Source organism: Cygnus olor, chromosome 12 (genome assembly GCF_009769625.2).
Source record: "Cygnus olor isolate bCygOlo1 chromosome 12, bCygOlo1.pri.v2, whole genome shotgun sequence".
NCBI classification, from domain to species: domain Eukaryota; kingdom Metazoa; phylum Chordata; class Aves; order Anseriformes; family Anatidae; genus Cygnus; species Cygnus olor.
In genome coordinates this window covers 5,097,380-5,121,539 of record NC_049180.1, presented here as the reverse complement: position 1 = coordinate 5,121,539, position 24,160 = coordinate 5,097,380, and the positions used below count along the sequence as shown (strand labels likewise).

The following is a 24,160-nucleotide window of genomic DNA, read 5'->3' as shown; positions in this document are numbered from 1 at the left end:
AATTCACAGAGAAGGAAGATTTCCAAGAAACACACCAAGGAGTTTGCATACTCATAATTGTTTTTTTCCAGTGCTGCTTTTGAAAAGCAGTTGCGGAAGGCTGTGTTGAGAGGCAAATCAAAGGCATGACATAAGCATGAGCAGTTGACTCAATACTCATCAAATGCCTGAATCTTTTTTAGGCTGTTGTTCATCACATTTGAGATGACCCAATGCCATATCCAAAATTAAGGCTTGGGAGGCTTGCTTTAGGTGGAAAGAGGCCACGGTCTTGGAAAAATTGTTCTACTGTAACAGCAGTACAGATATACATGAAACATGCAAATTTTTTACTGCAAAAAAGACTGTGTAGGTAAAAGATACCATTCTACAGGAAAGTACCTTTTCATAGATTTTCATCTTGATGTATTGCATTTTGTTGTTCGCCTCTGAAAAACGTGCTGGGAAACACGAGTTAGGTGTGTGTGAGGAGTCAGAGACTCAGACCTAACTGCATTAACGACAACAAAACTTGTAGTCATTAGAGTTGCGGCTTTTTTTTTTTATAACTCAAAATTGTTCAGATTCAAATCCCATGAAGGAACTCGTTAACTATGTGTGAAAGTAGGTTACATGCATTAATATATGATTTCGTGGTGGTTTTTATTTTTTTTAAGCTTACTCATCTCTTGTCCTTGGGCTTGCAAGATACAAAGAACCAAAAATACTTGTGCCTAATTCTTCTGCAACACATAAAGAAACGTGTTTGTCTTACCTACCTTTGCAGAGCCTAATTTCCACCTGTGCTGCCTTTCTTTTCATCATTCCAGCATCTCTTTCGTGTTCCAGCTGGTCTTCACGTTGGCTAGAATCGGTCGGGTAGGTTGCCAGTGTTGGAGCATTGTGGTTCCAGCTAAAATTAATGTTTCAGTGGCTCTAGAGATAAAATGCATCTTTATGGTACCTAGTTTCTGCAAGTCCCATATATTTTAAGTGTTGTTTTTTTTTGTTTTTTTTTTTAAATAAAATGATTGATTTATGTTTCTATATAAAGAGACTCAGGAATTTTATGTCATGGTATTTTAAGGTTAGATGATTCCAAAGCATGCTCTGGTACCAGAGCCTGTTAAAGTCTCCAAATGTCGATTGATTTGAGTTGCTTTCATTTGAGAAATTCCAATATAAAGCTCAGAAAATCCAGTAACTAATTTCAGAAGTAAAATTTGGAAGAAAAATGAGTGGATATGTCGAACTTAGCAGCGAAGCACTGTAATTATTGGTTGTCATTGCATTTTCTGTATCTGGCTATGTCATTATGTGTTGTGGCTGTGGGCAAGTTGGTGGGCAGGTTCAGAAGTTGTGTATGGTTTGCATGAACGCTTCGTTTAGGGCGTGAGCAGGAAAATAAGTAGGCATGGATGTTGTGAGGGGGTGGCTGGGTGTGAGCGGAGCCTGAGCATGCTGAAGGATTTGTGTAGCCACGGAGAGAGGAGCATTGCCTGGTTTGGGCTTTGCATGGAGGTTGTTTGGCTGAGCGTTACGAGTAGGGCACTTGTAAATTGCAGTGGTGTGGCGTCCCTCCAGTTATTTGGCAACTGGGCTGTCCACGCGGCTCAACGGCGGCAGCTGCAGTGGGAAGAGGAAGAAAGATGCGCAGATGTTTTACCAGTGTTGTCCTTCTTGTCCATACCCTAGCTTCTGTGAGTGCAGGGAAAAAGTGCCAGACTCAATGAGTTTTCAGTGTCTGGGACCAGTAAGGCTTCTAATTCTTGTGGTAGCTTAAGGTCTTGCCTCAACTGCTTAATGCCAAGTTGCTTCTAGTTCTCTTAGGGGCAGCGAGGTCCTGGGTGGTTGTATGAATTCCTACAGAATTGCCTTATATGTGCAGGTTTGTTTCATCCATTAGTGTGCTCCTGGAGCAAATCCTGGCATTTATTAAAGAAAATAACGAGAGGTAAAAAAAAGAAAAGTCTTCCTGCGTATCTCTAACATCTTGTGGTATGTTCCTGAGCCTGAGAAAATGAAGATTCCTAATGAAGAGACTGCCATAGGACAAAGCGTGGTTTGGCTCGGAGATACTGCTCTGCATCCCAGAGAAGTTAAATTCGAGCCAGGTTAGCTCTTGGTTTTCTCTGCTGTAACTACCCAGCAACAACTCTGCGCTTCATTGTTTTTTTAACAGTTTTTGTCCTGGCAGGAGCTGTAACATAGCTACAGTTGTATTGCGCAAGACACTCTACTTTGGCTTAAGTTGTTTAGTTTGTGACCCTAGTGTAAATTACACTGGCGTAAGAGTGCTTTTGACAGAATAAACTATGCTCACACCAGTGGCATAAGTTGTAGCATATATCCACAAACCTTTTATAGGATAGGTTAGGTCCAAGTATTCCTGGTATCCTCAGCGGTAGCAGCAGATGTTCTCATCCAAGCAGCTCTGTCACTGTCTGGCATGAGCAGTTTGTGGCCAGCTGAAACTTGCAGCTCTCGGTATGTTGCTGGCTTGCCGTCTGCTTGCCTGTGCATCGGGGCGCAGTGAGAACTGCGTTAGTAGAGGGTATCGGGACCCAAGTTCCTGGGTAGGCTTTGCGCTGTCACGCAGCGGTGGTTCTGCTGTCTCAATTAAGCGCTGTATTTAAAATTGTTTTTTTGTCGTTGTAGTTATCTCAGCAAGTTTCGTCTTTGGTTTTCACACATCTGCGTGAACAGATTGCAGATGGGTGCACGTACGCTGTACTGTTCCTCGAGGCTTTTCTGACTTAATAACGGAGCAGTAACTATATTTTCATCTTTTTCCAGACGAGCATAATATAGCCAAACCAAAATAAAAATTGTAAGATCGAGTACACGTTACTTTCCATTTGCTTATAAATGCTTACTGTGGATTGATACTGACCAGAAATAACATGACAGCATTTCCAGCTTCTTACCTGCGCCGTTCAACCTGCCGAAGCAGGCCTTGCAAGACCCTTCTCCGACCCCAAGCCGTAACCTGCCAGCGCTGAGACAGCTTTCAGCGGAGAAGTGCCATGACCTGTCCTCCGTCACCCAGCGCCTGCGCTGCTCGTCCTGGGAGTAGCGAAGTCTGCGGGCAGGCAGCCTGCTCAGGGTGCTTCGTGCACAGGCGTGTCTGCGAAGGAGAGGCTGAGGTGGCAGCTTTTGGTACTGGCATCGCAGAACCGTACGAGGTGGAGGCCGACGTGTGCCAGTTGCTCCTGCTGCGCATTTCCTGCTGCCTGTTTGGTTTTAATGGACATTCTTGGGGACCTTTCATAGTGCTTTAAAACTCTTTCAGTTTGGGACTAATGCAAATGACTGCTGAGGCTGGGAAGTACTTTGGTGATCAGGAGCCCATTCTCTCAAGTGCTGGTTCGGCTGAATTGCTTTGTGCTCGTTCCAAGTTTTCAGGTGTCCGCCTGCCCCTTCTGTCAGTCTGGTGCTACAAGCAGCGGCGTGAAGCCATGCCATAGTCAGGCGTTCTTACAAGAGGTTGGTTTCTGTCGCTTTCCTGGGGACTTTAGAGGCTGCCCTGACAGTTTGAACTCTTATAGGAAGGTAGGAACAAATGGTGCCAGGTTTTCCTCCCAAACTTTTAAAGCCGTTTTTCAGATCAGGCAACGCTTCTTTCCCAGTGACACTAAAACATCCCCTGTGATGCTTTAGCGATACCTGAGTTGTAAGTCTCCAAAACTCTGAGAAGCAATAAATCAAAATCGCAACCATGTCCAGAAACTTCCTGTCTGGCACAGCTCAGAAGTGCCAAAATGTGCATTTTGTTTGGACAGGTAGTTGGGGGCAACAGTGGTAAAGGTATGTGAGGAGATTATGCTGTAAAAAGGATTTTGAAAAGTGCTATGCCAGGCTTGAGTGGGGAGTTGTTAATTACCTTCCTGCTCCAACAAGCCCCTAAAGATGGCCTAGAGGGAGGAAGCAGTAAGGCTCTTACCAGCTGAAAACAGGCAGACAATACAGCTGGGCTGCTGCTGCACGTCAGGCAGAGGGAGAACAGGAAATCGGAGCACACTGTTTACAAAGGAGCCTTGAGATGACGCTTCTTGGTCTTCGTGTTTGGAGACGCGCAGTTCCTATATGTGCACAGTTTGAGGGGTGATTTGAAGGAGGTGGGGCAGGTTGCTTTTGCGCCCATGTTAACTTTTGCCAAGCAAGACAATTTTGTTGTTAAAAGGGCTTTTTTATTAACCATTTTTCTGGCGTCTTTTAAATCATATTCTGTGGTTGGGACAGGGCTGTTCTGAAGCTGCTCACGTGCTGGAAGGAAAATCTGGAGCTGAGTCTGGACACATCTTCCTTTGTGTACCGTTTGCATTGGTCTCAGCTACAACTACAGAAGGAACATTTTCCTTGTGCAGACTGACAAATGTGAAAAGTAACTGATGGTCTTAAGGAGTTTGTTTCTTTGCTCTGTCTAGACCTTTTATTTCACATATAGTACAAAGATTTCCCTCTCAGTCCTGCTACTGAGCGTAGTGCCACCTATGCACTGCCATGCCAGAGTCTCCCCTATTTAGCTTCCCCTGTTACTTCTTTGCCACTGCTTAATATTTCCAAGAAAACAAGCAAACAAAAAATAGCTGTTATGGACAGCTCTGAAACTACCTGTTGCCTATCAAGGAAATAACTTCTTAATACCATGTAGTTAGTGGCTGGTTTATGTCCTCAGGCATGTTGGTTTTACATCTCCTGAGTGACTTTAAGCTGTCTGCTACAAGCATTGTTAGTGTTCATGGATGCATCTAGTCCTTTGAATTGTAGACTCCTGGCTCTTCCTTCTTGTGCTGGTGAAATCCACGCTTCTGTTTCCTTTTTCCTCTTGGCTGTGTTGTTGCTTTTCATTACAGGCTTGCAGGCCTTAGTTTTCCAGCTTCTGGCATGTTTGGAGTGCTGGTGCTTTCCTCAGGTGGATTCACAGAGATGGACAGTGCTCATTGCAGCTTCTGGCTGTCCTACAATATTACTTGTGCGCTTCTAACTTTGTCCATTCTCGTTTGTACTTACCGGCAGTTGTGAAAATCTTTCTTAGACTCTGATGCTGCTTTTTTCTCCCATGTGCTCTCGGGATAAGTGAGGTATAAACACCTGAATAAATCAAGTTTTCTCAGCAGGTTCATTGGTGTCTTGCAAATAAGATTGCAATAAGTCACAGGAGTGTTTAGTTTATTAGAGACATACTACATGGTTGTATGTTTCTTGGATATTTAATGATAATTTTAATGGTGTGGGTAAGGTATTGTACTTGTTCCTTCTCAAAAAAAAATGTCTTTTTTAACAAGCTTAAAAGCAGTGCTAATTTGAAAGAAAACATTTTCAAGTAAGGTACAGTTCAGTTCTAGGTTTAAAACAATATTCCAGAAATGTTTTCCTTTGCTCTTCCAAGGAAGTCAGTCCTAGCTCCAAGCTGCGGCCTAGTAGATATACCACTGCTGTTTAGCAGGGAGCTAGCTCTTAGTTTCAGCTGATGTGGAATGGAATCTCATGAATCACCTATTTAGTGAGTGAGCTCAAGCACTGTGTGGAGCACAAAAATGGCATAAATATGAAACTGATGTCATTAACCGAGGAAGAGCCTTGATGAGTACTCTATTGAGCTAGCCTGCTGCCGGTTGAGGAATGGGGGCTAAATAACTTTTCCCACCTCTTAACAGCAAACAAATGACCTTCTTAAACCCCTTGGCACAGAAATCCCACATTGTTAACTGTATTCCTGCTACAGGAAGGTACGCGATGGGCAAGGTGAGGGCTGGGGAGCACTCCTGGCTACATGTGCCGCTGAGGCCTAGCGCTGCCTCGTGCCACCTACATGGCACAAGGCCTCGGTGCCCGCAGCCAGCTCTTCCACATTGCTTGTTCTTGACTTGTTTGTGAGCTCAGCTGGTTTGTTGTGTCCCAAACACAAAGTGTTGACTAGAAAACCCAACAAACAAAGTGTCCCTTACTTCTTGTGGCTGAGAAGCTCCAAGAGGCCCTTCTTGGACACTCTGTTAGTCAAGTGTGTGTTCTGTCTACTTAGGCCTAACTCGCGTGTTTAGGCAAGAAACGCTGGTTGAGGGTAGATTTCCAACGGAGATTACAGCCTAGTGCTGGATGAGCTCAGTGTAGTCAGAATAACTTCAGGTTTTAGAGTAAACAAGCTCTTCATTGAGGGAAGCCCATGAGCCTTGAACACATCTCCTGTGCTGCTGTCGAAGGAATTGCTTTATTTTTTCCTCCCCCCATTAAAAAAAAAAAAAAAAGCTTTAAATTTTTGACCTAATCTTTCCATCTATAAAAAGTTTAAGCTATTTCTAGCTGTCGTTACCCTTGAACCAAGGGAAGCAACTTCTGAAGCAACTTCTGCAGATTTTTACGCTGAGCTGTTGGGTGGACTACTTCGCCTTGAGACCAGAAGTTGCAGTTACAGATAATCTTAAAAAGAGAGACATACAGCAGGCACCGCCAAAACAGTCTGAGAGCTGGCACTCTCTACAGGGTGTGGTGAAGACAGTCTTTTATGTGCACTGCTAAAGGCCAGGGTGCAACCTCAAAGAGAACCTTCTGATTTGGTTGTAAAATGCCGTATTGGAGGATGGCGGTGGGTGGAGTGAACTGCTGCATCATGTTTTTGTCTGACCTATTTAATAGCGTAATTATTAATATTTTTTTTCATGCAGAAAAATCAGCCTTGATGGGAGGAAAATGTTGCAGATATAAAGGCAGAGAAATTAAAAAGAATTGGCCACTGTATTGGTGAAGTTTAGGTAGGACTCAGATTTAACGTGCTAAACTTGTAGTCTGAAGACTCGACCCGCGTAAGGAAACCTGGATCAGGAGGAGGCTAAATTGACCTTATGTTTGCATTGAAACCAGAATTTAAAATTTTTCTCCTTACTGATGCAAAACCTTAAAGTACTTGCTTGACATTTTTGGTGTTCTCTGGTGTCTCGTAGTGATCCTGCTCTGACTCGGGACTGAGTCATAGCTGTGAGCGTGTTCTAAGTTTGGTGCGTGTCTTTGCCAGAAACTGTTGTTAGAAATATAGCTTTGTTTTAAAATGCCGTCTTGAGAAGGTCAAAACATTGCTGCAGATAAAGGATACATCAGCAAAAACTGATTTTATTATCCTTTGGTTTAGAATGATAGTTTTGCTAATTTAATACCAAAATACATTAGTATAAAAATATTGGCAGAGCTTATGTAGTGTAGACTAGTCCTTATGGCTAATCTGGAGCAAAATCATTAATTTGGAAAGAGCTGCTTTCAAAAAGAAGAGCATTTCCCTCTTGCCTCCTGAAATTTTGTTTCTGATAGCTTTGTAAGCAAGTCAATGGAACTGCGTTGTTAGCAGTGCAATGATGTCAAAGCAGGCAAAGGTTTTGTTTTAACCTCTGGTCTTTTCCCATTGTAAAGCATCAAAAGCAAAGCAACTGGCTTTGTTTCCCAAATTTTCCAATTGTTCTTCACTATAAATATCTTTAACCTACTTGAGGTGAATGTGATCTAGAGCATACTCTTTGGAGGGTGCAGTCTGCAGAAACGTTTTGTTTTGTTTAGGTACCAGTATACCCACATGCAAAGCATGAAAGTGTTCCAAGAATACAGCTGGTCTCTCTATAATTTGTCACGGTTGTAGAAATATATCTGTTATCTTTTCATAACAGTTCACAGATAAGGCAGAGGTTTTAAAGATAAAAGTATTCCGACAGAATTGTGGCTGACTCCAGAGAGCAAGCTCTGTTGGTGGTGGCTGAATTCTTTGTTTTGTTTTTCATGTTGTTTGTTGGTTTATTTTTATTATTACTTTTTGTTAGTATTGCTATCTCCCTCCACCCCCTCAGGTCATTGGTAAAAGGTCAGAAAAACAAGTCTTCAGACACATGGTCCCCGCTTGAATGTTCTTCTCATTTATCTTAAGTGTCCCACAGCAGTGCTGTTATAGAGACTTGGCTGTAAGGTTCAAAGTATGGCTGTGGTTTCCTTTGTTTGTGTGTTTGTTTTTATGAGAGGTATGTTGGAAGATCTGTCTTAATTTTACTGAGAACTGTGGACAGTTTTCAATTTACCTGGTTTTAATTTTAATGTTTTAAATCTGTTTTATGCTCTTAGATGTGAGTGGTAATTCCTAGCAATACCAAAACTTGTTCTTAAGACCTTGTTTTTATTTTAATGATTTACCTTGCTTATGTTGTTGCTTACGTATACAGAAGAGGTATTGGAATTTTTTTCCTTATTCTGCGTTATGCAGTGACATTTGAGATGACTCATTAGGATTGTATTCCTTAAGTGATGTGGAAGAACAGATTCTAAATTTGTCTAAGGTAGACACACAACATCAGAACACAGCATAAAACCAGTTGTTTGGGTGCCACATGCTCAAGGTATGGTACATGCCAAGCAGTTCTCCTGACAGGTACAAGAGCTTGGCGTGGATGTTGTGGATTTATAGAACGTCTGATTTATGTTACCAGAAGCAATTTCAACTTAAAATGATGATGCTCTTTTTTTTTAAAAAAAAAAAAGGGGGGGGGTGGGGACGGGACACACATGGTTTTAAAACATGCGTGGAGTCAAGCTGCTCAAAATGAGATTACTTAAGAAAATAGGACAGAGAAGTTGCCTTGCCTTGTTTTCCCCCAGCTCAGTATGCATCTCAGGTATGCTGTGCTCCTGCATAATGGGTTTTCTGCTTGGCTGTGGGCTTTTATTTCCGTCTAAACCTTGATGTTCTGGTCTTTCATCTGAGTTGAGGAAGACTGAGGCAGTCTTTTCTGCTGTGGTTTGGCAAATTAGAATGCTTTTAGAGTAATTAGAAATGCTGTCCTTAGTAGGAAGCTCTCACACATGTATTAGAAGCAGCCACATCTGGCTGGACACATCTCTGCACCTTCATTTGCTGAATACCATTTCCAGGTTTCAGCTGCACAAATCACGGGCTGAATGGATCACTTTGGAAAAGAGCACAACAGGGAAAGAAAATGTCCCTCTGCCTGGTGTGCTGACAGACTGGAAACCTCTGTTCGAGCGTGGTTTGGAACTTTTCTTCTGGAGTGAAATTTGATAGAGAACCGGGGTTAAGTGTTTCACAACCTGCTGTCCACTCTGCACCTGAACTGGGAACAAACATGTTTGGAAAGTTTCTCGTTCCGGTGGTTGCATATGCTATGACAAGGATGCCCACACTTCGTTTCGCTGGTGAGGTGTGGAAGTGGGTGCAGGTGACAGCCGATGCTGTGTGATGCAAGAGGAGGCACGTCTGTCTCCATTCCTTCCTCTTACATACCCCCTCCTTCTTTCTCCTCCTTCAGCTTTCTTACCACACTTCCACACTAGGCTCTTTACTCTTTTCCATCTTAACCTTTTCCAGCCCAAGTCTAGTTACAATCCATCCTTTCATCTTTTATTTTAATCTTTTTCTCCCCATCAGCAGCTGTCTCGCAGTACCGATACAAGCAACAAGGAGCACCTCCAGCTGCTCTTTGGGTTTGGTTCTTATGTTAGACATCTTTGCACCAAAATAGATAACCCAGTAGTTTGTTAGCTAGCAAATGAAGGTTATGAGACAGACAGATAACTACTGCTTCTCAGGACACGTGATAGGAACAAAGCTTACCCGAAAGTGAGTGGGATACATTTGCATACAGTGAATATTTGCCTACATACAAGTACCTGTAACTTTGGAATCAATCGATGTGCTCACAAGTTTAGTTTTTCTGCTTTGAGTTTGTTCTGGGCAAGCGTCAGCTATTGGTTTGTTTCTTCTCAGGTTAATAACAGCTGTGGCCTGAAAGGTACACAGTAATTAGAACATCTAGCCTGATAAGACCCAAAAACTCTGAGCAACACTCTTGTTACTAGGAGGCGTCCGTGTAAAGTCCGTGCAATGAGGTGATTTAGCTTGGGTGTGTGCAGGTGATGCAGAGATGAAAGTTAGTGATAAATAGCACCAGTCCTTTCCCTAATCTCCCCATTAGCCCTGGCATGCAACGTGTTTATTACATGCCTTGCACTAGGTCCAAAACCCATGATGTGTGGCTGGCCCAGGTTCTGTGTGGATGCTGCTGTGTGCTGGACCATGCCAGTTTCTTGTTGTAAAACCAGAAACCCCCAGCTCAAGTGTAATCGACATAGGTAGTAAAATTGAGGTACTTCGGCTAGACTTGAAGAATCTGTGTAAGGACACCTTGGGTCTGTGTTGGAGTTGCAAACAGATGTTTGTGCATGTCCGTATGCTCTTTCATTCAGCTGGAGCTCGTAGGGATGACAAAAGCCGATTCCACGTGGGCAAGGAGGGGGCGGCTGGGGACGCGGGCTGTACAGCGGTGCTCGAGCCCCGTGTTTGCTTTGCAGGACTTCAGCTGACAGCCCACAAATCAGCGCCTGCTTTCGCACCACATGCCTTGTCGGAAGTCACGTGGGGCTTCACAGAACGTGTTTGGTTTTCCTCATCGCGTTCCCAGTGTTAGGAAATAAGCAATTTACTAATCCAACTTATGTTGTTGTCCTGTTATTTGTATTGTAACTTGCGCTAGGTGCTGTACAAACACGGAACGAGGTGGCTCAGCTTCAGCCCTCTTGCAGCCGACCGTGTGAAGCGGAGCAGCGTGACTCGTGACGGAGTTCTGCTCGCAGTTCAGAAAGCTCTGTGAGAACAAGACCACAAATATGATTAACTCAAGGGCTAAAATTACCGCCCTTATTCACACTTAAAAATAGCTCCTTATAGACTAGGATTTTATTTGATGTGAGTTGTATCTTGTGAGAAACTAATTTATTCTGAGTGTGAGTAAGTGAAGCAGAATCTGGCCCTTAGCTAAGTCCTATTTATGTATTTATGTAGTATGAGTGTGGATAGTGGAGGACGGTGACAAATTAAGATGTTTTCAGCCTAGCAAAGCCACAGCTTTTCACATTAAGAAACTTACTGTACGTAAGAATATATTCAAAGGAAAACAGAAATACCTTTAAAGGGGTTATGTAAATGTATGGGTATATATACAGACAGTGAAACAACTTTTCTGGTCTTTATAATGTATTCTTGGTTGCCTAAAGTGTGGAAATAAAGTTCAAAATGATCTTTCAGCTCTTGGGACTGTGTTTACTAGACGGGTTCCCTTTGAACTCCTAGTTGTCTTTCCTGGAAAAAGTGCTTGTACTTACAGCTGATGGAAAGCAAACTTGGCTGCGTTATTGTTATTTCCTCCTCCTTCCTGCCCCACTTCTCCTCCATTCTGTTCAAAAGCACATCAAACTGTTCCTGGTATTTTTAAAGAAATTGCTCCTGAGTACAGTGTCCACTGGTGTAGATGAATATTTAAAGCCTGGCAGAGCAGAACACGGTCTGCTTCCTAGAACTGCGAGCACACAGTTTAGTTAGAGCCAGGCATAGCATTAGGCTGATAACATCATAAACTACACAAAATGGTAATGCAGTCAAAATATTTGTGCTGCCAGTGTATATTCTGATCACATATGCTCATTCCAGTGGTTGTTTGCTTGTTTGTTTTTTGTTCAAGTTTTTTTTTTTTTTTTCAACCTTTACCAAAGCAAATTCTTGTTTCATCTCTCAGCAGAACTGCCATTCTTTTTGAAGTTTTAAGTGATGTTTATGAATGCTTGCAATGAATGAGCCATGGGAAAATTACTTTGGCTCTCTGATGCGTGAATAGTTTGCAAGGCTAACATATTTGTTCTGTTTGGAAATGTGATGAACAATATTAGAAACCGTGCATATAGCCTTTTCATGCTAATTCAAGACAGGCAATTTTCAAATTATATTGTAAGGTTTTAACATTTCTGTTTTATCTGAAGTGATCTATAGCTTGTTTACTGTCGATTTCTGTAGAAATGAATGCTATGCCCAGGTCATGAGTGCTTTTTATTTATTGATTCATTTTCTCCTCTCCTCTTAGAACAAAGTTGAATTACAATCCTCCTAAGGACGATGGCTCAACGTATAAGATTGAACTTGAAGGGATATCTGTTGATATCATGAAAGAGATACTAGATTACATCTTCAGCGGCCAGGTACGATATTAAAATGTGCTAGATGGAAATTGAATTGTTTGGCAAAATAACCTGAGATTTAAAATAGGCTTATCTGTCAGAATAGCAATCAGGAATCTCACTATAAAGTTTAGTACTGAAACAACTGCAAGGCAGAAGAAGCCCACACGTGGGCTCTGCATGTGAAATAGAGACTGAGCTCTGCAGTTCTCTCTTGTCCTGCGGGGGGAAGGACTAAAAGATTCAGTGTTAAGTGCTGGTATTAAAATGGTGGCTCTCTTCATTAACCAGCTTTAAAGCACACAGCCTTTTACTACTGTAAAAGAAAACTGGATTGATAACAATGGAGGTTGAGACCCCATCACTGACCTTATGTATTACAGTACAGCAGGCATCCTCATGTCCAGTTCTCTGGCCTCTTGCTGGCTGTGTACCCATTCAGATCTTTGTTCCAGTCACCTTAGCAGGAATTAAAGTTGGTGTGTCCATTTTTTTCAGAACCAGACAGTGATTGCTGAACTAGTTTTAAGGTTCGTCAAAAACGAAAAGGCAGATATGGGTTGGATTTTTTTTCTGGACATGCATTTATAAAAGTTACTCGTTTATTGCAACAAAATTCATTTTAGGTTCTCAGATTAGATTAGCAATTTCATAGTTCCCTCAGGTGCACACTTTTGCTTGACACCTTCAGTCAAGCTAATGCCTTCCCGTTTTTTTGTTGGTTTATAAACATGCAGTAGTCATAGTGATTTCTCATAATTTTTGTACCCTTTAGTATTCCCATTTTCCAGCCCCTGAGAATGAGTGTAATGAATGTGGACATGTCATGAAGCAAATCAGTGATAGTAGTGATAACTTCTAAATTAATTCTTGCAGATCAGGCTAAATGAAGAAACAATCCAAGATGTGGTACAGGCAGCTGATCTCCTGTTGCTTACAGACTTAAAAACTCTCTGCTGTGAGTTTTTAGAAGGTTGCATAGCTGCTGAGAACTGTATCGGTATTCGGGACTTTGCACTGCACTATTGTTTGCATCATGTTCACTACCTTGCCTCAGAGTATCTGGAAACTCATTTTCGAGATGTCAGCAGCACGGAGGAATTCTTGGAACTGACTCCTCAAAAACTGAAAGAAGTACTGTCGATGGAAAAGCTCAATGTTGGAAACGAAAGATACGTCTTTGAAGCGGTTATTAGGTGGATTTCTCATGATTCAGAATCAAGAAAGGTCAGGATATCAAAAGGTTTATTTTTTGAATGTGATTCAAATCACTGCGCTTACTCTAATTGGTGGGAGCTTAAAATAGAACCATTTAGGTTGGAAAAGACCCATAAGATCATCAAGTCCAGCCATTAACCTAGCACTGCCAAGTCCTTCACTAAACCATGTCCCGAAGCGCCACATCCACATCTCTTAAATACCTCCAGTGATGGTGACTCAGTGATGGTGACTCTGCCACTTCCCTGGGCAGCCTGTTCCAATGCTTAACCACCCTAGCCATGTGGAAATTATTCTTCCTAATGTCCAATCTAAAGCTCCCCAGCACAACTTGAGAATGTTGGCTTGCGTCCTATCGCTTGTCACCTGAGAAAAGAGACTGACACCCTTCTCACTGCAGCCTCCTTTCAGGTAGCTGTAGAGAGCAATGAGGTCTCTCCTCAGCCTCCTCTTCTCAGTCCTAAATAGTCCTGGCTTTCTCAGCTGCTCCTCCTAAGCCTTGTTTTCTAGGTATACTTCTTTCAGGGCTGAAGTAGTTTTTGTAGAGCTGAATTTTGCCAGAAACGCAGACAGCATGGTTGTAGTAAAAGGGTGAAAGCTGTGTTGATGATATATTATCTGCTGTCTTTATTATTTCATAGATGTTAAGAAGAAAAAAAAAGACACCTTTGGCATTTAATGACATAATCTTGATCTCAGAGAGAGGGAGAGCAAGTGGTCCATTTGTAGTAAAACTTCAAAGGTTTCTTAATATCATTGCTGTAGATTTTGCTACTACTTCCAAATATCAAAAATACTCTTTAAAGTTTTAGATACATACAGAAGTACCTGTATGTACAGGTGCCTTGGTGCTATTCTGTAAAGTCTGGGGAATGTTGTTGCATTTGCCTCTTTCTGTAGGTTCACATGAAGGATGTCATGTCAGCAGTGTGGGTGTCAGGCCTGGATGCAGCATACTTACGGGAGCAGATGATGAGCGAACCGCTGGTACGGGAGATTGTCAAAGAATGCAACAATATTCCACTCACGCCACCGCAGCAGGGAGAGGCGATGCTGGCCTCCTTCAAGCCCCGGGGCTACTCTGAGTGTATCGTGACTGTTGGTGGAGAAGAAAGAGTGTAAGTACTAAGTGGCATTGCATGTTGTCACAAACGGCCAAATCCAACCATCCAGCATCCGCAGTGCGTCTGAGAACACAGCGTGTTTTCCATGCACCTATTGTGCTTGTTAGTATTTCATTTGAGCTTGGTTTTGAGTTGGTCAGCCACACCTAAAATACCTTTGTGAATGGCTCAGCAATAAATAGTTATTTTGTGATAATTTTCTTAAATTCTAAATGTGGTAGGCTTAGAGTAGGTCATGTTGTTTGTTCAGTAAATGTTGGCTGTTTTTTTAACTGAATAGATTTTACTCAAAGGGAGCACAGAACATTGGAGAAACGCTTTTCTAATGATGTGAAAAGCATCTATAGTAAACCTGAATAATAACAAATGTGTGCTTTAACTGTTTTGCTTATAGTAGCTGTGGTTCCAAAGAATATTATCAGTGCATCTGAGATGCCAGATGAAAGTTTGTGTTCCACACAATCCCTTTCTTTGCTTGAGTTACCCATGCAGTGGAGGAGATGGTTTTGTCCAGTTTAAGTTTAGCACTCTAAAAGTTTGCTCTTTATAGAAGTGAAATAAAATACTCAGATATTTAACATTTTGCATATCAAGTTGCACCCTCACTTTTCTGAGACATTACTGAAAATCTCCATCAGTTCTTCTCAGTTTGTTCAAAGTTCCTCATAAAAATAACATGGGCAGATACAACATGAATGAGGTGCCCCTGCTTTTTATGTCATCAGTTTGTACAAAACTAAACTTGCATTTGGTTTGGGGATTTTCTCCTTATCAGGTAAACGCCACGGTTTATGAATGTACATTGCTGTGAACAGAAAAGCTTCAGACACAAGTGGTTAACAGTGTACTTGTAAAACTATGTCTCAGTTTTGTTTTTGTTCCTCACCTTGTGTTCAGGTCACGGAAACCAACCTCAGTGATGCGGTGCATGTGTCCTCTTTATGACCCCAATAGGCAGCTCTGGATTGAACTTGCTCCTATGAGTATTCCAAGGATCAATCATGGAGTATTGTCAGCAGGTAAAGAGGAACTTTGTATTTGTAAAGCCAATATTATGAAAACTTACTAGTGCCTCAAAATATGAGATACAGTTCATAATATTTTTTTTTCTTTTAAGGTTGGTTGCACTGGGTTTATTTCATGCTTCCCCTTTGTCTGGCCAAAACATCACTTTATTCTGTGAAACTTCCTGTTGTCTGAGTGTCTTAAAATGACCATTCCCACAATATTTTGTGGGAACCTACTCGTCTGTCTCTCCAGGAGTATTTCATGTTTTAAGTAAATTCTAGTTGTTGCATCACTGAATATTTTGAAGAGTATCTGCAGCAGTAGACTTAAGTACAGGTATAAATATGTATTTTTACTTTCTCCGGCCCAGAGTTTGACTTGAGACTAGTCTGAACCTCTTAGCAAAGTCTAGGATACAGCTCACCAGTCATGTTGTCTAGCTCAGTGTACAGGTGTGAATCCTGTTTTTAAGATCACATTGTATTTTGTTTTACAGAAGGATTTTTATTTGTGCTTGGTGGTCAAGATGAAAACAAAGGAACGCTAAGCTCTGGAGAGAAATACGATCCAGATACCAATTCATGGAGTTCCTTGCCACCGATGAATGAGGCAAGCTCCTTACTTAACTGTTGGAATTTATTTATTTATTTTTTTTACTTTGGCAAAATGTTCTGTTGCTTTGCAAAATTTTATTCTGAGTCTCCTGTCATTTGCATTTTATGCATACAAAACCATGCTAAAGATTGCTTTCCACTTATATCTTGTGGTTTCTTGTGGTTCGATAATGACTGTAGGGTCTGGAAAACCTGGTGAAGAGATAGCTGTAAAGCTGAACCTCAGGAATTCCACACTGAAGCAGTATGCTTAATGCTCTGTGTAGACTGACCTTCTGAAAATATGCATAAGTTTCCCTTACTTGTATGCAAGAGAACTCTTACATGGATAAAGGGATTGGACTGTGCAGAAGAGACAGAGGACAGGCCAACATACAGAAGTTGGCTTGCACAGTCATATTTAAGTTTTGAGTTAATATTTCCTTCTTCACGTTTGCATCCCATCAAAAAGGAACAGTTTATTATTTGTATGTGTTATTCTTAATGTGCCTGTGTATTTTATCTTCTTAAATCAGCATAGGTTGTTTATTAAGAAATTGTTGTTTGCCACAGGATTTTCCTTATTAAAGTCTCTTACTGCCAAGGGCCGTAGTTGTGCTCAAAGGAAACCCACATTTGTAATTGTGATGCATTATGTTTCTTGTTTACTATGAGTAAGACTGCGAAGGCAGCTGTGCTGTTTACAAAACAGAAGGGCTGCCTTTTCACAGATTATGGGTCCAGATTTTCCTACTGCAGAGACTTGAAAGCAGCAGCTTCATCTTGGAGGCCACTGCTATGCAAACTGAAATATGGCCAAGCTCTGTTGTTAGATTTCTGCAGGGTCCCTTCTGCTTTTGCTGCTGTTTGAATACCCTTTGTATTGTTTAATTGGAGAGTTTAATAATGTTTGTTGTGAGACTGAGCCTTACCTTTTTAATAAATAAATGAAAAACCCCATGTTGACTTTATTGATATTCCTTAGGCACGACATAATTTTGGTGTGGTAGAGATTGATGGAATTCTGTATATTCTGGGAGGTGAGGATGGTGAAAGGGAGCTAATCTCTATGGAGAGCTACGATATTTATAGCCGTACCTGGACCAAGCAGCCAGACTTGACTATGGTTAGAAAGGTAAGAACTACATTGTACACTGTCACATTACCTGCTGTTAAACAGTTAAAAACCAACCCTTTGTTTCAAGTAGAAAATATAACAAATAATTCTCAAAATGAAGCGAGCACCTTCTTTATATATAAAATTTGTGGCTGAAGACTTTAATGTACAGCATTGTTTGACACGCAGTACAGGTAACCCAAATATATGTGTGTGCATGTGTATATAGGTAGCTTTGACTGCTTGCTATTGTGTGTTTGCACATAATCTTAGGTGTACTTTTTTCTTTGTTATCTTCAAGATTGGCTGCTATGCAGCTATGAAGAAGAAAATCTATGCAATGGGTGGAGGCTCCTATGGAAAGCTCTTTGAATCTGTTGAGTGTTATGACCCTAGGACTCAGCAGTGGACAGCAATCTGTCCTCTGAAAGAAAGAAGGTGGGTAAAAACGGAGGGCGGGAGGAGAGGGAGAACTAGATTGCAAGAGTATATTCAGTCAGAAACCTCCAAAACAGTCACAAAAGCATTTGGTTATTTAGTTACTTAAATAAAGGAAGAGTTGACAGTTCATGTCATCAGCGTTATATCAGTTTATGCTTGATAACATGTACAGCCTTTTTAACACTGAAGTGCTGATGCTCTGATTAGAAGTAGCTGCCTTTTCTCCTCTGACAAATCCCTAAATATTGCTGTTAGAAAGCCCTGTGAATTTCACTGTGTCTTTCTGATCATGGTGGCCTGTAATTGTAATGCCAAGATGTGGCTGAGTAAAGATAAGTATCCAAGCAATAAATATGGATTCTGTAGGAATATACTTCTCGTGTTACAAGCAACACTATCCTGATGCAAAATGAAAAGTAGAAATTGTAGTTCAATTGGAGCTTCAGAATTGTACTTGCTGTTTTGTTCATTTACGTGGTCTGAAGTAGGTGCTTATAATTTTACATATTCATGACTCATCTAACTTTGTCGAATATATAATATTTTGAAAAAAATATATACAGCTAAAAATATATGTAAAAAATTAGGAAATTCAGATGGATGAAATGGTTTTGATATATCTTTTGGTTATTTATTTATTATTATTTTTTTCCTCCTCTCTCTTATTTGGATTTTCAGATTTGGGGCAGTGGCCTGCGGAGTTGCCTCTGAGCTTTATGTATTTGGCGGGGTCAGGAGTCGTGATGACAGTCAAGCCAGCGAGATGGTGACATGCAAATCTGAATTTTATCATGATGAGTTTAAAAGGTAACTAATTACAGCTGTATGCATTTGCTCCAGTCATAATTGGCAAACTTTAGTACTTCCAGTGTTTTCTTCTTGCACGTAACAGTAAATTGGACAACTTTGCTTTTTCAGTCCACTTAATTGCAGCAAGACTTTACTGTCAGATATCTAAAAGATGTCGACTATGGAGGTTACTAAGTCTGTATTACAATATAAAGACTTTTTTTTTATGACTGTCACCTGTATAAAAGCACACACAAATGAAATAATAGTTGGAGGTTTATTATGTAATTTTATTCTAAGGTATGGATGTAAAGAGGCTTTAGTTTTTGTTTAAAAGGGTCTTCTGTGTTATTTTAAGTGACGTACAAACTAGCTATAATCAAAAGAAGCTGGAGAAGAAATGCTCTTCAGGGTGGTTATAGGAAGCAGACAGATAAGAGAAGTTAATGCTGCTGATGCTCCGTAGTGTTTTCTGTTCCCTTGGGGGTGTGAGGAAATGCTAAAAGCTAATAAGCTTTTGGGCAAGAGGTGGTATATAGTTCAGAAGGTGATATACAGTTCATAATTTCTTACCAGTGCTGGTTGGTGCAGTGTAAGCTCACATAACCTGTAGTTCGAAAAAGTTTGCAGTTTCTGGCCCAGTGCAGGTGAGTTGGTGGTGCCACCTGCTGTCTGCAGTGCAGGTGTCTGCAAGGCAGCATTTCTAATACGTGCGTTTCTCTGGGTTTGCTTGGAGTGGCATCCCAGAGGTGTTACAGGATTCATGTAGCGCTATAATACAAATCCAGTCACTTCAACTCTTGATCTAGGACCTCATCTGTTGTGTGAGTGCCACGAGGGCTGTGCTGGCTCAGAGGGAGGTGAGGTAGCAGCAGGTAATGTGACTGCTGAGCTGCTCACAGAGGCACGTGTTGAGGGCTGCTTTGCTTCGTCCTTCTGCCTTGACAGCACACACAATTCGATCTTAAAAGTTCAACCTCGTGTAAATTTGCTCATGGGCTCCAGGCACTGCCTGGGAGACCAGACTGGTTACCAGCTGGGTGCCAGCACCCTGTGCTGCTCCACAGCTCTCTGCCTCTGCCCTCTGGTTTTGGAAGAGCCCCTGTTTTCATCCCCCGGAGTGAGAAGTGATGGTACTTAACCAGGAGAGGGTGCTGTGTTACCACGCTGTTTTATAGCATTAGCTAGCGGGGACTAGCACTTACCCTTTTCAGACACTGTTGGAGTGCTGTGCAGGATGAGTGCCACTCGTCGAAGCCATGGCAGTGCCTGAGAAGCCTGAGCTGTGCTTGCCTGGGGAAGAGAGAAAATAGTCGTAAAGGGACTGTGCTTCAAAGTGAAGTTAGCAAATTGTTCTGCCTGCCAAATACCAAGACAAAATACACTATTGTCTGGCACTGGCCTTTGAAGTAAGATTGAATCTGGAATATTATAATAATTTCATTATAATAGTGTTTTGCAAATATGAAATGAATACCAAGTGAAGGCAAGTTGACTCTCTGGAAAACATGAGGGTGTTTCAGCTGATTCAGTAAGAGCAGAAAACAAATCTCAATCGCTTTATTTGGAGTGAAGCATGAAAGCTTAAATTATGTGCTTCTCTTAAATCTGTGAAAACCATATGCTAAATACTGGGGTGTGTGTTTGATCAGTTAAGCAGTTCCACTTGCACTGGTTATCATGTGCTCTGCTGTGCATCCTTACTCCGAATAAAGCATAAGTGATGCTATAAATTTTACCAAAGGTGAACAATGTCTGCGTCCCAGTTCCGTAGTGCATAGTTAACGTGATGCATGCAAAGACTGATTCTTCATCTTAATGTTATGTAGTTCTTACAAGATGGTTAATTTATTATTGAAAAGTGCATTTATTTCTTCCGTGATAGTTTCTGAAACAAATAATAGTAATTAGGCTCCTTCAAATCAGCAGCTTCAAGAAGTCAGGATGAAGGAAGTAAGCACCTTGAAACTCCAAATAGTGTATTCCTTTTCTAGTTACAATGAAAAAATAATACTGGAGCTGTCTGATTTAAACCTGAAATACCACCACAGACTATGTGCATATACGATTGACACAAGTCTGAAAGAGCTGAGGTAAAAGAGAATACTTGTGGAAAGGAGGATTGTGTTTGGAAGCTTATTTAGTAACAGTGGGCCAAAAGCACAGTGTATGAATTCTAACGGTGTATGTCCAGAAAGCTCTCAAAACAAAATTCATAGCGGCTTTTTGAATAGCTGCATATTGGTGTTGCATACTTCCTAACGAACTACAGGCTTTTCCAGCTGTGTTTAAGTAACTTCAGGACTCTGTCATGTTTGCGTTCTTTTTGACTGGAAAAAGCTTTTTGTACTGCATTCAGCCATCAGATATTGCTGGTTCGGTTATGTGCATCAGTGCACACGTGCGTGATTTGCATCAGTTTTTCTTATGTGTGACACAGCCCCCATTACCTGAGAGGAAAGGATATAGCGTTATCTTAGGCATCCTGAGTCCATGAGGAACCGAGTTACGGGTTTTAGGTAAGCATTTGCCCTTACATCAGTATATAAACTGGAATAAATCTGTTTTGAATTGGATTAAAGGGCTGAGGCTTAGCTTGTTTGATATTGCTTACTTGGACAGTAACAGTCCAAAATAATTCATTGTGCACAGTCTTTCAGAATTGTTATTCTTCCCAGTGACACGTGCTTCTCTAAAGACTGAAATATGCTGAGATCTTCACATGAGCCAAAAACAAAAAAAAACCACCAACATTAAGAATCCTGTTAAACTATACTGCATAAACAAGTAATAAAATAAATGAAGTGAGATGGAATACTAGCATACACATGAAATGAGGACTGGGTAATGTAGTAAGTAATTCTTATTATATTTGAAGTACTTCTGTAACTGAAGATTTTCAGTTAATAAATGTTTTGTCAGCCTGTTTTTAAGACGTGCATGAGTGAATTTAAGTAAACTGTGGATAGGAAATATATACAATTGGGCTGCAGGGTTTTTTGAGGATGTAGACTTTTTTTTTTTTAAGGGCTATGGACTGAGCTCTGTATACATTGCATCCTTGTTTTGAAAGTACTGCTCAGGATAAGAATTGATTTTAAAAAATGTGAGAGATGTGCAACATGTATGTCAGAGGTGCTGGTAGAGCCCTGTCCTTGAGTATAGCCACTGGTTCTCTGTAAGTGGGATTGTTTAGTATTTTTTGTTTTTGTTTTGTTTTTAAGTTATTATTATTTTTAATTCTTACTAGCTCCTAGTTCAAAAGAATGATCAAAATTTGCAGATATCTAGGGGAATAAAAGTGAGATGCTTGTTCTGTAGCAGTGTTTTTTTTAACCAACTACATTCCTTTTGCTTCTGGAACATCATAGAAATAAGAAAATGCTTTCAGTGGTATGTAAATAGTAAACCAAACAAACTTGTACTATTAGGGAGGTTCGTCCATATGGTATGCAGGAATCTCATTAGAAGGAAATGCTTATGCAAATGTAATGAGAAAACTGTCTGACTGATAGTGCTGTCAGATAAGCAGAGCACAGAAGAGGTTTTCATTCATTTGTAGGCTTCCTTTCACAGCTGCTATGAGCTTAAGGTGACGTGTGTGTGGGAATACACTGGGTCTGTATTGTGCCTCTATTTACTTCTCATTTGGAAATAAAAGTTACCATCCCGCTTAGTACATACAGCAGTTAAACTCATTTTTTTGTTTGTATCACTTTAAGACTGAAAGAAATCAGGATTCCTTCCCCCCCACCCCGCTTTTTTTTTTTAATTTCTGTGGAAGCATATTTCAGTTTCACAGTAATTGTTTTTGCCCGTGGTTATGTGCCTCTGCCGCTCTCGGATTCCGTTTGAGCAGCGCCGTCCTGGAGAAGTACGTAAGAGCTGTGTTCCGAGGAGTGTTTTCAAATTCCTGAAGACTGTGAATTTCTTGTATGGTGTTTTTTCCATACTGTTCCAACAGTAGGCACAGCCCACATGGAGCTGGAGCTTAGTCAAGTTCTGATGAAACGTGACCCCTTGCCCTTCCTGTCTTTGTTCCTTCCTAGTTTTAACTGCTAAAACTGCTGTAAGTGTTCCTGAAAAGTTGGGGCTGTTTTTAAAGTGTGTGTGTTGAGAAAGGTTGAGAAGGAATTTTCACAAGCAACTGCAGATACTTTAATATTTTCTTTCCTTGTTGTGCAGTAGTAAAACGATTGGGTCCCTCACTTCTTTTCACTTAAACTCCAAAGCTTTGATTATCTAGTGCAGCCAAATCCCCAATGTTCACGTGATTTCCGAACTTGATCAGTAGCTAGCCTAACCCATCTAGTGTTGTACTTTTCCTTCCTTGACGTAGTATTCTATTTGCCACTAAAAAAAAATAATCTTCCTCTTCCATTTCTCTACCACTTAATTCAGTTTTCTTAATTCTAGGTACCTTGCTACTAAAAATAAAAATATTGAACGTGTCCTCTTCCCATAGTAAGGAAAGAAAGCTAATGAAATATGCTAAAAAGTGTTTTGCTGTGTAACAGAGTTCTTGAATCACTGCAAAAGATTTCCTCTCTCTTCATTGCTCGTTTGTTTTCCTCTGTGACAGCTACAAACCTTTCCATTGGTTTCTGCAGCATTGTAGTAGTGTTCAGTGTATAGCATAGACAAAAAAATAATAATAATGGGCAGCTCATCCTTTAATTTGGCCTTTAAAAATTGATCTCTCCAAGACAATTAATATGTAGCAGCTTCTCTTTCAGTGCCAGGAAAGAGGCTTGCTTCTGAATCATGAGTTAGGATGAGACAGAATTTTCCAAGGCCAGCAATATCCGTGAGAGTATTTCCTGACTTTTCCCTCAAATTAACCAGGTGTGGCATTGCAAATGGATGGTGCTGTTGTCGAAGGCTTTTCAAACTTTCCTGTTTTCTGTAAATTACTTAATAAAAGATCCGGGAGCAGTCACCTAAAATAACATTGATTAGTATGTCTTCAGGATCTATCAATTGTAACTATGACAGCGTCTGCAAAAGTGCAGCAGCATTTGTAGAAATTGATTTCAAAACCGTGGAGAGGGTGCTGACAACTCTAGATAAATGGGACACCTTTATAAAACCCCTGTCTCTCAGGGGTGATGGGGTACATACTTACCTGGCTTCCAAAGGCTTTGACATGGAAACCTGCTTTTCACGTGGCAGGAAGATCAGGCTGATGTGGCGTTGAAATGGGATGTTCTTAATGTGAACGCAGGGGAGCTGTAGGATTACACAACGAGCTGGGAAGTGCCTGAAATGAGCCTGATACGTGATTGGGAAGTTCTCTTTCACTTCCAAGGAACGGGCATTTCTTTCCCCAAATCCCTTACCATTTTGAGTTCCAATCTCTTATGCCTTGTTTAAAATTAAGCATTAAGCCAAGTGCTGCGTTCTTCCTCCTGGGCAGGGAATTTCGTGTCTCTGGTAAAGTGCAATGAAAGAAGTTAGGGAATTATATGGGGGAAGGCATTGCTTCATAACGAGGACTAGCTATAGCAACATGGTATTTCCCCTGCTATGGACTGTTAAGATTTACACATTTTTATGACTTTTCTGATTTGAAGACAAAATTGACTAGAATTTTCTTTGTAGGGAAAATTGACTGTTGTAGCTGTTGGTGGGGGAAAAAAAGGCTTACATGCCTGCTTTTCTTTCTTGCTGGGTGTCTGCAAGAAGAATTTATTTTGGATTAGATTACACAGATGAGTGAAGCAATTCTGAAATAAAGTAAATTCAAGATAAAGTATCCAAAATTTCCTAAATAGTAGTACCAATTGGTTTTCCTAGCTAGGAAGAACCAGGACTGTCTTGAACTAGACAATTTTACATAAATTTTTACATAAAAATAATTAACTTATACACTCTGCTTTTGATTCAAAGATGGCGGT

General features: G+C 40.8%; 1 protein-coding gene across 1 annotated transcript in view; it reads left to right on the top strand.

Annotated features, from left to right (window-relative positions):
• The window catches only part of GAN (gigaxonin), a 39,872-nt gene that overhangs the window by 869 nt on the left and 14,843 nt on the right, over nucleotides 1-24,160 (top strand). Inside the window, exons 2-9 of the mRNA XM_040571597.1 lie at nucleotides 11,880-11,994; nucleotides 12,850-13,200; nucleotides 14,092-14,309; nucleotides 15,213-15,334; nucleotides 15,820-15,932; nucleotides 16,902-17,051; nucleotides 17,335-17,471; nucleotides 18,153-18,281. Coding sequence (XP_040427531.1) covers nucleotides 11,880-11,994; nucleotides 12,850-13,200; nucleotides 14,092-14,309; nucleotides 15,213-15,334; nucleotides 15,820-15,932; nucleotides 16,902-17,051; nucleotides 17,335-17,471; nucleotides 18,153-18,281 — 1,335 coding nt within the window. The remainder of the gene's footprint in view (nucleotides 1-11,879; nucleotides 11,995-12,849; nucleotides 13,201-14,091; nucleotides 14,310-15,212; nucleotides 15,335-15,819; nucleotides 15,933-16,901; nucleotides 17,052-17,334; nucleotides 17,472-18,152; nucleotides 18,282-24,160) is intronic.